This window comes from Fusarium graminearum, chromosome 2, assembly GCF_000240135.3.
Source record: "Fusarium graminearum PH-1 chromosome 2, whole genome shotgun sequence".
NCBI lineage: Eukaryota > Fungi > Ascomycota > Sordariomycetes > Hypocreales > Nectriaceae > Fusarium > Fusarium graminearum.
The window spans coordinates 1,398,033-1,409,798 of NC_026475.1; the positions used below are offsets into that span (position 1 = coordinate 1,398,033).

Sequence of the window (11,766 nt, forward strand, 5' to 3'; positions counted from 1 at the left end):
ATATCACTCGAACACGATTCTTGCATGTCAAACCTTGGTAAACTATCCACGTAGGGGAGAAACGCAAGGGAATGCCAAGCGACTTGACATTGGCACTTCATTAAGACTATTAGTATGCAACAGCACAGCGCTTTGATACGAGACTTTCCGGACTCCCTCCCTTGGGCTTGTCAATTTCAAGGGTCCAACCACCCAATATGCAATAGCCTTATATTCCTACCCACGCTTCCTATATTGGGCAGCTCTCGATGCACGTCAGCAGAACGTTCTCACCGCCCTCTACCACTGTCAGAGTACAGCATGCGGATTACGCCCAGCTTGAGCAAGACACCCATTTTGCGACCCCCAATGGACAACTCGGTGCGAACCGTGTCGCTGCCCCTGAGATAAAACCAAGTCGCCTAAATTCAACCGACAAGTCTCGAAGCCCGGAGAGATCAGCTCGGGTTGGCTGGTGGCTTGCGACACAGACTTCCCCTCTTACAAAGAAAGCGGGGAATATTCAATAGTGCCTCACAAGTCCTGGTGCAAAAGATATCTCAAGATGGCGTTTTAGAGGGGTGCTTGATGTCCTGCGGTTCCTGCATCTACAATGTGCCAAAAAAAAGTCACAAGTTTAAGGTTCCAGTCGTCTGGTGATCATACAAGCCACTCCGCGTTTGATTGATCATTCTCTACACCAAGGCGTCGGCTTTGGAGCCCGTCTATCGAATGAGTTGATGCGAAGTTGAGTAGGCGGCAGGACACCATCTCAAGACATCGACACAAGACATCAACACTTGTGGGGACTAGCGCGTAAGTTCCAAAGTGATGGTGTTGTCGTTGCCCACTGCACAATGTTGAATGCTGTTGGGAGTCACATAGCGCAATTTGTCAATCCCAAAAGAATAGTCAGGCCTAGTGCCATAGGCTGGCCCGACTGTGCGGCTCGCAGACCGGTTAGGGAGATCGGCAACTTGATGAACATATCGTGGCAGCTGTGTCTATTCTTGCAACAGGAAGGACGAGACGGAGAGCAAACTTGGTTATAAAAACGTAAGCTCAACGTGAAATACATCATCCAGCTCCACCAAGCTACAAATAGCTCAACCACGTTGTCTTTGATAAAACCGGATTAAGAACCGTAAACATCGTCGACGTGAAACATTGGCTTCCGTCAGTTACGCTGTTTCTGCGGCCTTTGCCATGGAAGTTGAAAGCCAAGAAGATTGCAGCAGTCTTGATGATTGGCCGTATGAACTTCTATCTGAGTCAATCCCTGCGAACACAGCCCGATCATTAATCCACAGCATTGACAACCCCGCCATTCACAGTGGGTAAAAAGCCTCCCCCGAGGCCTCGCCGGTCCAAGGCCCGGCAAACAGTCCGTATACCCCGCTATCGCCGTATCGAAGCATCTGTGGAAGCCCATTATTCCTACTAAGGAAAACGCCCGAACGTGTTCAGGGGAGCTCGCTGATGGTTGTCCCTAAATAGGGATGCCATAGTGCATCCTCTTGATGCTTTCGTGCACCCTGCCTTTGCACGTGTGTTGGAGTTGTGGCAATCATAAAAATATACAGATGTGAGAGCTGAGTCTGTTTCACAAACATAGACGGACAGCCATCAACAAACCTGCTCGACAACGCCGAGCAAGTGACAGAGTTCTGCTTCCATATTTCCTTGAACAGAACGCGTCATGGTGCTGCTCAAGGTCCTCCACAGCATCATCGTCGCTGTCTTTTCTCACGTGTCCCCGCATCTCAATCCCCCTTGCAACCTCCACGCCTTGGATTTCCACGCCACGATGCGATACGGCTGGCGGCCTAGACCTTGGCCCGGGTTGAACTTGGTACCTCCCCGAAGTGCTCCGTTCTCTAATAGCTCTGTTGTATTCTGTACTCGCTCTTGCGCTTATTTACCTCGCTCGCTTGCTTCCTTTCCACACACCTTTCTACTACATCCTTGAACCTCCATGCATGTTTATCCGTGGTTGTGCATTAAACTCTTGGGCATACTGACCCTCCCTGTTCACCTAGCTTGGCCTTCTCAGCCCAGGACAAGACAAAAAGGCCATTGTTCTGATTCAATCCTACACACTCCAACAAGTCTCACCTATCTTGCCCTCTGACCTTCCACAAACCTCTGAAGCGTCCCAGCCTCTCGCCGTGTGATTCAGCTGCTGTACTGTCTCGTCTCGTCTCGTCTCGTCTCGCTACTTAACCTCAGCCTCCCCGAATATCTCGAGACTAATGCTCGAGTTGTCTTGTGCTGCCCCTCTTCCACTCTGCTCCCAACTGTGTTTCCCTTACAAACTGCCATCATGACGGGCGCCATCGCTACCCCTCGGTATAGCAATGACGACTTCGAGACAGCTTCAGTTCGTTCAGCTGCTCCTTCTTATGGTGAGTCGACCAAAATAGCTTCGATTGCAAGCACTCTGCAAGGCCGTCAGCTCTTCTTATATCGCGAAGCTGGTCGCCGCTAGCAAAAGCTCCGCAGCCTGGCACGAGACCAGTCTTGCTGACTTGTTTACCGCTCCAGTCTCGGAAGCTCCCTCATATCACTCAACAAACCCGTTTCCTGAAGCCCTGCCTTCATACTCCCCTCCCGTTCGAAACCATGCGGTCGTGAGAAGCTCCATGATTCCTTCCAGCAGCGGCACATCCACTCCCACTGCGCGCCAACAGACTATCGGTCTACCTCCAGTGCCCTCGGCTCCTTTGCGATCCCAGCCGAATTTGAACAATTTCCGTATTGCGACATGGTCGTCTGTATCCAGCAATCCCGCCGCCCGACACTACCAGAACGTTGCCAACCGAAGATTGACAGCGCAACGTGATCCAGTAGACAGCATTCGTCGCGTCATGTCTGATATCGCCGAGCAGGAGCCAGAAAGATATGTGACCAGGCCTTTGGAGGATCCCTACTTGGTCGGTGAGGTAGCTGCTTCTCGGGCCCGCCGAGAACGAGTTGCACGGGAGTCAGGGGATGATATTTTAATCCGAGAAGACCGCCAATGGGACTGGTTCCTGGGTAAGTTTGACAAAACAAAATGGGATTATGTAGTGCAGTCGCTAACACCCGGGTAGCTCGGATGAAGGACTCGGACGAGCGGCAGAGAAGCTGGAATTCTTTCCGCCGGGAACAGGATGTTGGGAGCCGTAAGAAGCTCTTCCGTCGCATGGGAGGACGGCGTTTGTTATGATTCTGTTTTATGGATTCTTCGATTTCCTTTGTCGTCTTATTCTTCCCTCTTCTGTCTGTGCTGGGTCGCTACTGCTGTGTCAGGGCTGGTTCTTGCTGAAGCATGTTGTCGCATTGTCTCATGGCGTTATGATCTAGATTGGGTTACTGATATGAGGCATGTCATATGATGAGTTCGCGGGTTATCCATATGCAAACAGACTGATGGCATGAAACGGCTGTCATGAGTCTAGTATTCTCCTCTGTCACTCGCTTTCAATCATAGGGCTGCATAGTGCTGGCTAAGCCTTGATGGCATCAGGTAGCTCGCACCTCGCATGAAATCAAACAAACATTTCAGTATAGCTGAAAACTGTGAACGCAACTTTGAAATCATCATGTAAGCATAGACTTTGCACGTATTCTTGAAACTAGATACTGTCAACTTCTCCGCCGTTCTTCTACCTCTCTGAAAAATATGTTACACGTCCAATAACGCCATGCCCGATGTACAAACAATGGTTTATCCCCGTATCCGGATGGCAGCTCGAAGCTCCTTCAATTTTCATGTCAGTTCCCCCTGAGAAAGGTCATATGAGCGGGTGTGTGATTGCGATGCGAATCGTGTGCCATTTAACCCTTGCTCTTGGTGTTAAGAATCAGGGCAACAATGAGGCTGTGATGGAGTCAGTATAAACCATGCGCATGACATCTGTTGAGATGGCTTACCCGTAGAGACCGAGAACTTCGCCGAAAATGAGAATCAGGACCATGCCGACGAAAATCCGGGACTGTTCCATATAAGCACGAACACCGGTGTCGCCAACGATTCCGATACAGTAACCAGCGGCAAGACCAGTCATGCCGACTGCAATACCGCATCCGAGATGCATAAAGCCCCTGCTATTATTAGTATTCGTGTCTGCTGAGGGGGGTTCGCGTCGACGTACGAAAACAAGCTGTAGTTCTTGGAAGGGTCGAGATCCTCAGCGATTAGGACGGAGATGACTAGCGAGTAGACGGCGATGATACCGGACATGACGACTGGAATCAGACACTGCGAGATAATTTAGAAACGGTCGTCGATGGACTGGAGAATTGATTCGGTACCTTCATGATGAGATCTGGTCGAAAGGTACCGACACCAGCAATGCCAATGCCGGACTTCGCTGTGCCGTAGGCAGCTCCAATACCTATCACGCCAGTTTAGTACTCATTCTCGAGATCGTTGCGTCGCGTAAAGAAGATGGATTGTCGTACATCCGAAGATCATTGCAGCTGCAATTCCGGCCTAGAAAGTCGCCGCATCAGCAATCGCGTCCATCCCAGGGGCGCAGTCCAGCAGTAGAACCGGACATTAGGGATACTCACCATCCCAATAAAGGGGGCAAACTTGGGGGCGAGCTCTGATTCTGCCATGGTGAAGAGATGGGGCCGTCAACGAGCTCAAAGGTCAAGGGCGGCGTATAAGTTGACGTTGGAAGCTTGATGATGATGTAGCCTGCTACTGGTCCAAGGCTGCTAGACGGGAGTTGAGAGCTGATGTGGAAAGCCAGCCACATTGGAGTGGGCTATTCGAGCCAATGAACAATTAGGTGGCAGCCAAGGTGATCACGTGATAACATCAGCCTCAAGTCAAGTTGTTTCGAGGTTTAAATTGAACAGTTTGGATATCGTTCGCTGATTACTCCCGTTTCCTATCCGTACTCCGTCTGATTTCAAATCTATAATTGGATTTGAACATATCTTTGGCCGTTTCTTCGCTATTATTGAGTGTCGTGTATCATTATTGCTCATGATTGAGAGGCCAAAACAACCTACTGACATCACTTGTCTCAGATTTTGTGTCTGTAGGTAGCCGTGTGTTCGATATCTACCTCTGAGTAGCAGAACAGTTGGCTTCCAAGATAAGTCTTGGGGTATAGAAATAAACAGCATAAGAAGCGTAATCTAAATTGAAAAGGCCGACTTACTAATTTCGTGTCTTATGCTTCCAGCAGTCAATGTTTCTGATACCCTGAGGGATATGTACTATTCACTCAGCCAAACTGAAGCGGGATTAACGACGGAGGGAGGGAAACCACATGACGATTGGCCTGGTTTGTAGGAAAAGAGAGGTTTAATATCAATGCGAATAGGCAATCGCACTATGCATAATGAAAGGATGCCCCCAGTGTCAGAAGTAAGAATTAACGGCCACTAGCGTGACCCTTGAGTCCCTCAATCGAATTCGACGTTTAATTGCCGGAAACCTCGCAATCTAATTGAATTTGATGTGGCTACATTGACCTCGACTGCATACTACTCGATGTACTAAAAGTACACATGCATGACGAGGACAGAGACATTACTTGTAGGATAGGTACATAGGCTGAAGCAGTATGTAACAGTGAAGGAGCTACACAAACAATAAGGAGAGTCCGTTCACGTCCATTCACTGTATGTAGCAGCTCCTTCAAATAACACACCAACCTTGAAACAAGGCAGCTGATATTATGTATCAGACAGAGTCGACTATTTCATCGATTCATTCCTCTCTCCCTGACAACATTCATCATCGTCCCCTCTCTAATCCTCTTTTTCGTATCCACGGTGCAACGCCGAGATCCATGCTCTTACACTGCGACCATATACCCCAGTATATTTCATCCCCTTACCTTCGTACATAGTACTAAATAATTTAACTGCCCATCCACTACTGTACACTACTACGGTGCCGCGCCCACACTGCCGCCCCTGTCACCACTCAACCCCCCAAAAAGCACAGAGGCCGCCATCAAACAGGTGGGTTTTGTGGTGGATCTCTAGCACTGGCTTGTCTGCCGTTGGCTCCTTGTCCTCCAGAGGACAATACAGTTAGTCCCTCGACGTGGATTGGGATTGGTTGTGATTGCCTTGCCTCTTTTACCTGCGACGAGTCCAGCCAGTGCCTGGTTTGGATCGTGAACCTGCAACTCCCTCCAAAGTTCATCACTAGAGGGCCACACCCCCCCAAAAATCCTCTCGAGACGGCGACCGCCCATTGTCTGCGATAATCATCTCCATTGTTGTTTCGTCCCCTCTCCGATCGGTCGACGACCTCGGCACCAAGGCCTGAGGCTTGACATTTTGCTCAACCAGCCGCCTTGTCCGACGACCCCCTCGAGCCCAAACTCGCAAAACCCGACACGATACTTGGACAGAATCAACTCCTCGAATCCTTCTAGAACATCGCTCTAGCTGCATCGACGGGCGCTACCCCGTGAGGGTACTCGCAGCGCAGCATAAACGGACGGTCATCGCCCACGTATCCTCCTCAACATTAACCCTAGCTTAAGGGGACGTACTGGCGTCGACTAACGGCGGCGCATCCGTCAAGGTCGGCTGTTGATACATCTGATAACGAGCTTCCAGCCTCTGGCGCTCACCAAACTGCCGGTAATATTATCCCCCTCATCAAACGTCTCCCCTTAAACCTCGTCTTTGTCTCCTGACATGCTTCTTGTAAAGTATCCGCTGCCATGTCCAATTACGGTTACGACCCTCGAGGAGCTCCTCAACGACCACCACAAAGAGGATACGGTGACGACAACTACGGTCAACGAGATGCCGCTTTTTCCAACATCTTCGGCGCGGCTCCTCCTCCTGGTCGGTCTCAAACTATGACTTCGTCGTCCTCCATGCCGCAGTCCATAATGGACCCTGGTCGCACTCAGACCATGTCCTCCATGTCCTCCGGTATGCAGAGGCAGCCACCGCCTCGTGCTCCCCCAGGCCATTATGGCGACCACCCGAACGCCGGCAGAACTCGGACGATGGATAGCAATAGTATGATGGGAAATGGTTATTATCCTTCTCAGCGATCAGCATCCGGTGGCCAGCAAATGCCACCTCATTATATGCAGCAACAGCAGCAGGCGAGACGTCCATATCCCGGACCTGGGCCTGGAGGGCCGGCACCTCCGCGAATGGATCCAAGAGGCCCCCCACCGCAGCAAGCTCCTGGGCCCAGGACGCCAGCTCAACGCTTCTATCAAGGAGGGCCAGCACCAGGACCAGCACCGGCCATGAACAATGATCCTTATCGCTCACAATCACTTGCCTCTACTCCTCGCCAGCCAATGTACCATCCTCCTCCAAGCGCGTATCAGCAGGCACCTGCAAATCACCTTCGACAGGCCCCGTACACGCAGCAGAACTCATCATCCAGGACGACTGCTCAAGGGCGAGTCGTGCCGGAACGTCACGAGGATCGCACTATGTCTTTAACTGGAAATTATCAGCCTCAGAGCATGGATGCCCATCAGACTATGAGTGGGCGAGTTATACCTAACAGGCGAGCACCAGCAGAGCTACCAAACCCTAATGGCTATCCCAATTCAATGCCTCACGCCCCAGGATCACAAACCCGAACATCAAGCATGGTTTCTTCCAATGGTGGCGGCGATCATGGTAGGACCATGTCGATGGCCTCTACCATAGCACCAACCATCACCCCTTCAGAGTCAGATGCTTCCACTTTGGCTCAACGACCTACCAGGAGCAAGTCGATTGAGAGCGAACGACCCCCCACTGCGACCAAGATCCGACCCCCCCTCGTGTATCCGGCTCTCCTCTCTCGAGTAGGAGAATGCTTTCGCAAAAAGATTATCGTTGGCGATCGCACCAAGAACGAATTGACCTACAAGAATGCCTTCAGCGGATCAGAGGCAGTAGATGTTCTATCATACATTATCAGGACTACCGACCGTAACCTGGCCTTGCTTCTTGGACGAGCTCTAGATGCACAAAAGTACTTTCATGATGTCACTTACGAGCATCGTCTACGAGACTCCCAATCGGAAATGTACCAGTTTAGGGAGACATTAATGGATGAGCCAGAAGACAAGCCTGCGGTGAACGGTGTCTTTGTCCTCCTCTCTGAATGTTACTCTCCCACTTGTACCAGGGACCAGCTCTGTTATTCCATCGCCTGTCCTCGACGCCTGGAGCAAGTTTCCAGGCTTAATCTGAAGATCAACCCTGGTTTGCGGAAAGAGGATGCTGTTAATGCTGTCGACGACGAAGTCGATCAGACTGACGAACAAAAGCTTTGGATCAACTCAGTTCCCAAGGAAGTTGCCGAAAAGGTTGGAGACAAAGAGAAAAAGAGGCAAGAGGTCATTTCGGAAATCTGCTATACCGAACGAGACTTTGTCAAGGATCTGGAATATCTCCGAGACTTTTGGATTTTGCCTTTGCGATCAAAGGCTTCACCAGTGCCTGTTCAGCGTCGTGAAAAGGTGGTCAAGACAATCTTCAGCAACATTATCGACCACCCTAGCATTCATACCGTCAGCTCCCGATTTGCCTCTGGCTTAACGACTCGGCAACAGAAGGAGCCCATTGTACACAACATTGGTGACATTTTCCTGGAATACGTTCCTCAATTCGAGCCCTTCATCTTGTACGGTTCAAAACAGTTGGAAGGAAAGTTCGAGTTTGAGAACGAACGATCCGTGAACCCTTATTTCGGCAAGTTTGTGGATGAGATCGAAAGGCGTAAAGAATCGAGAAAACTGGAGTTGAACGGTTATCTGACCAAGCCAACGACTCGTCTGGCTCGTTATCCCTTGCTACTTGAGAACGTATTGAAGTATACAGAAGATGATAACCCCGATAAGGAGGACATTCCCAAGGTCCTGGTCATGATCCGAGACATTCTGGGCAGAGTCAACGCAGAGTCTGGAAAGGCTGAAAATCGATTTAACCTCCGAAGACTCCACGAGCAGCTTCGATTCAGGCCTAACGAAAAGGTAGACCTTCGCCTTACTGAAGAGGGCCGCGAGATGGTCTTCAAGTGCCAGTTTAAGAAGACAGCCACCGATCCTCCCGAGATTACAGCTTTCCTCTTTGATCACGCGGTTCTTTTGGTTCGTATCAAGCAAACAGGCAAGGCCGAGGAGATTAAGGCATACCGTCGACCCATTCCTTTGGAACTTCTTGCAATTAAGGAAATGGATGAAGTTATTTCAAAGGATGGCGTGAAGCGAGCGTCTTCAAGTCTGATTCCCTCGATGCGTAACAATACCAACGACCCAGCGAGAAAGGAAGGGTGGCCAATCACATTCCGCCATCTCGGAAAAGCTGGTTATGAACTGACGCTTTTTGCATCGAACCAGGCGACACGCCAGAAGTGGCTTGAATTCATTCACACCGCACAGGAGCGTCTTCGTTCTCGAGCCGACTTCTTCAACACGACGGTTATATCAAGCCATTTCTTTGCTGGCACTAACCGAGTTAACTGTGTTACACCATTTGGCAAGTTCCCTATACTATAGAATAAAATCCACGTCAACTAATATTGATCCAGATGGCGGCCGTAAACTCCTGTACGGCACAGACAGCGGCGTTTACCTCTCTGATCGTAAGGTGAAGGATCAGGTACCACGCCGCGTGTTGGAAACTGCCAGTGTCACTCAGATTGACATCCTGGAGGAGTACCAACTTCTCTTGGTCTTATCCAATAAGACGCTGCAGTCCTATCCTGTTTCGGCTCTTAATCCCGACGAGCCCGCATTGTCTAGGAGGCCTAAGAAGATCCAGAGCCATTGCAGTTTCTTTAAGACGGGAATTTGCTTGGGTAGACATCTGGTCTGCTGTGTCAAATCATCTGCCCTATCTACTACGATCAAGGTGTTTGAGCCTAACGACGCCATGACCAAGGCCAAGAAACAGAAGGGTATAGGCAAGTTTATGAGCGGCGGACACGATGAACTTAAGCCGTTCAAGGAATTCTACATTCCCACCGAGTCGTCGTCCGTTCACTTCCTTAAGTCCAAACTTTGCGTTGCCTGCGCTCGAGGCTTTGAGGTTGTTTCCCTCGAGACTCTTGAGACACAATCGCTACTTGACCAGGCCGACACCTCGCTCGACTTTGTGGCTCGCAAAGAAGGAGTTAAGCCGATCCATATTGAACGACTTAATGGGGAGTTCTTGCTTAACTACTCAGAATTCTCCTTCTTTGTTAATCGCAACGGATGGAGGGCTCGACCGGAATGGCGAATTGACTGGGAGGGTACACCACAGAGCTTCGCGCTCAGCTACCCCTGGATTCTTGCGTTCGAAGCGAACTTTATTGAGCTCCGTAATATGGAGAACGGGGCTGTGCACATTGTTCCTCGCAAGAACATTCGTATGCTGCATAGTAGTACACACGAGGTGAGTGATCGATCTCTTTGCAACGCTACATTTGGGTATGGGAATGCTAATTTGAATTGCAGATTTTGTTTGCACACGAAGACGACAAGGGAGATGACATTGTCGAAGCCATTGATTTTTGGAAGAGCAACCGCAAGTCAGAACTGCTTGGTTCATAACACTGAACAACTCGTGGGCCCCGCCACGGGGTGTGTTTTCCTGGAAAGATTTTTTTTCTCTTCTCTTCTTGTATTACTTGGTAGCGTCCGAGTGATGTGGCATCTATTGTCCATGGCGGAAGATACTCGCAAGAGTGTTTACGGTTTTCGGCTTGTCTTGGAATATTCTGTACGAGAGGAGATGCAAGACTTTAAGCCGCACTTCGAACCGCAGTGGATATTGCCGCGGCGCTTCTGGCTATACAAGCAGTCGAGTCAATAGACAACAAGACCTGACAGCTGGCTACACCAGAGGCGCGGATCAAGGAGAGGGCGCTACCAAGATGTTTGAGATATAGTTAGTAGGTGTGGATAGGAGATGGAGCAGACGATAGCACTGGATGAGGATGAGATGAGATGAGACGATGAGATGGAAAAGAAACAGAAGGAAAAGGATATCGTTGCTTGTACTCTGGAAGGATGAGCGATGTTGAACGGGAACAGTATGGCATGGCCTGACATGGCATTGCATTGCATTGCATGACATGACATGACGTGGCAAGTCATGGAATATTGGAGCTTTTTACTAAAGAATGGAGCAAGCGTGGTGAATAATGGGAACGGTAAGCCGCGATACTATAACAGATGAGATACATTCGCACAATTTCAGTAATTAAGCTCGGCTACCTAGTATATATGCATATGCACGTGTCTTGTCCGTTTGTACCTGGTTACGAGCAGTTCGTCTTGTCCGTCCATCTCTGGACCTAAATCTGAAATGGATCTGAATCTGAATCTAGCCTAACTATTCCTTGTATCCGTATGTCTTAGCCGCAACGCTGGCGGCCCACTGCGACTGTCTAGTCCAATCCTGTTGTCTGTGACCCTGACATTTGCATGGGCCGTGTGGATGTCTCGTCTGTGACTTGACAACAGCAGCCGTAATAACTGTTTCGGCAGGGTATTGTCGGGAGGGGATATGATTGATTTACTGTAATTCCTTGACATAAAACATCATATTTTCTAGCCCTTGGTAAAGGATGGCCTCACCGAGTTTCGAGGGCCTCGCCTATGCTAAGTACTGCGATAGATACCTAAAGAATGAAGCGTCACACTGCTGCATTGCCCAAAAAAGTATAGTATGTACCTAAAGTCCTAGGCGTCATGACAGGTTCTGGTGGACGTCAGTGCTCGATATAGCTGTGCATAGTGCCTATACAGATTGCGCGGACCTTGTTATCTCCAATTACATGTGACATCACCTTGACTTAACTTACCTTAAACC

At 49.7% G+C, this 11,766-nt stretch overlaps 3 protein-coding genes across 3 annotated transcripts; 2 read left to right on the forward strand and 1 right to left on the reverse strand.

Annotated features, from left to right (window-relative positions):
* The first annotated feature begins 2,091 nt into the window (after nucleotides 1–2,091).
* Nucleotides 2,092–3,527, forward strand: FGSG_08574 (uncharacterized protein). The gene is made up of 3 exons (XM_011321874.1): nucleotides 2,092–2,384; nucleotides 2,524–3,015; nucleotides 3,072–3,527. The coding sequence occupies exons 1-3, from the start codon at nucleotides 2,303–2,305 to the stop codon at nucleotides 3,185–3,187; spliced, it is 690 nt and encodes a 229-aa protein (XP_011320176.1). The 5' UTR covers nucleotides 2,092–2,302; the 3' UTR covers nucleotides 3,188–3,527.
* Nucleotides 3,528–3,567: 40 nt separating this feature from the next.
* FGSG_08573 (vacuolar ATP synthase 16 kDa proteolipid subunit 2) lies at nucleotides 3,568–4,710 on the reverse strand. Its single transcript, XM_011321875.1, has 6 exons — nucleotides 4,537–4,710; nucleotides 4,426–4,456; nucleotides 4,276–4,358; nucleotides 4,116–4,222; nucleotides 3,895–4,065; nucleotides 3,568–3,841 (listed from the first exon to the last, which is right to left on the reverse strand). The coding sequence occupies exons 1-6, from the start codon at nucleotides 4,582–4,584 to the stop codon at nucleotides 3,799–3,801; spliced, it is 483 nt and encodes a 160-aa protein (XP_011320177.1). The 5' UTR covers nucleotides 4,585–4,710; the 3' UTR covers nucleotides 3,568–3,798.
* A 1,955-nt stretch (nucleotides 4,711–6,665) lies between these two features.
* Nucleotides 6,666–10,502, forward strand: FGSG_08572 (uncharacterized protein; the record flags this gene model as incomplete). Its single annotated transcript, XM_011321876.1, has 3 exons — nucleotides 6,666–9,429; nucleotides 9,497–10,344; nucleotides 10,407–10,502. The coding sequence occupies 3 exons, from the start codon at nucleotides 6,666–6,668 to the stop codon at nucleotides 10,500–10,502; spliced, it is 3,708 nt and encodes a 1,235-aa protein (XP_011320178.1).
* Nucleotides 10,503–11,766: the final 1,264 nt, after the last annotated feature.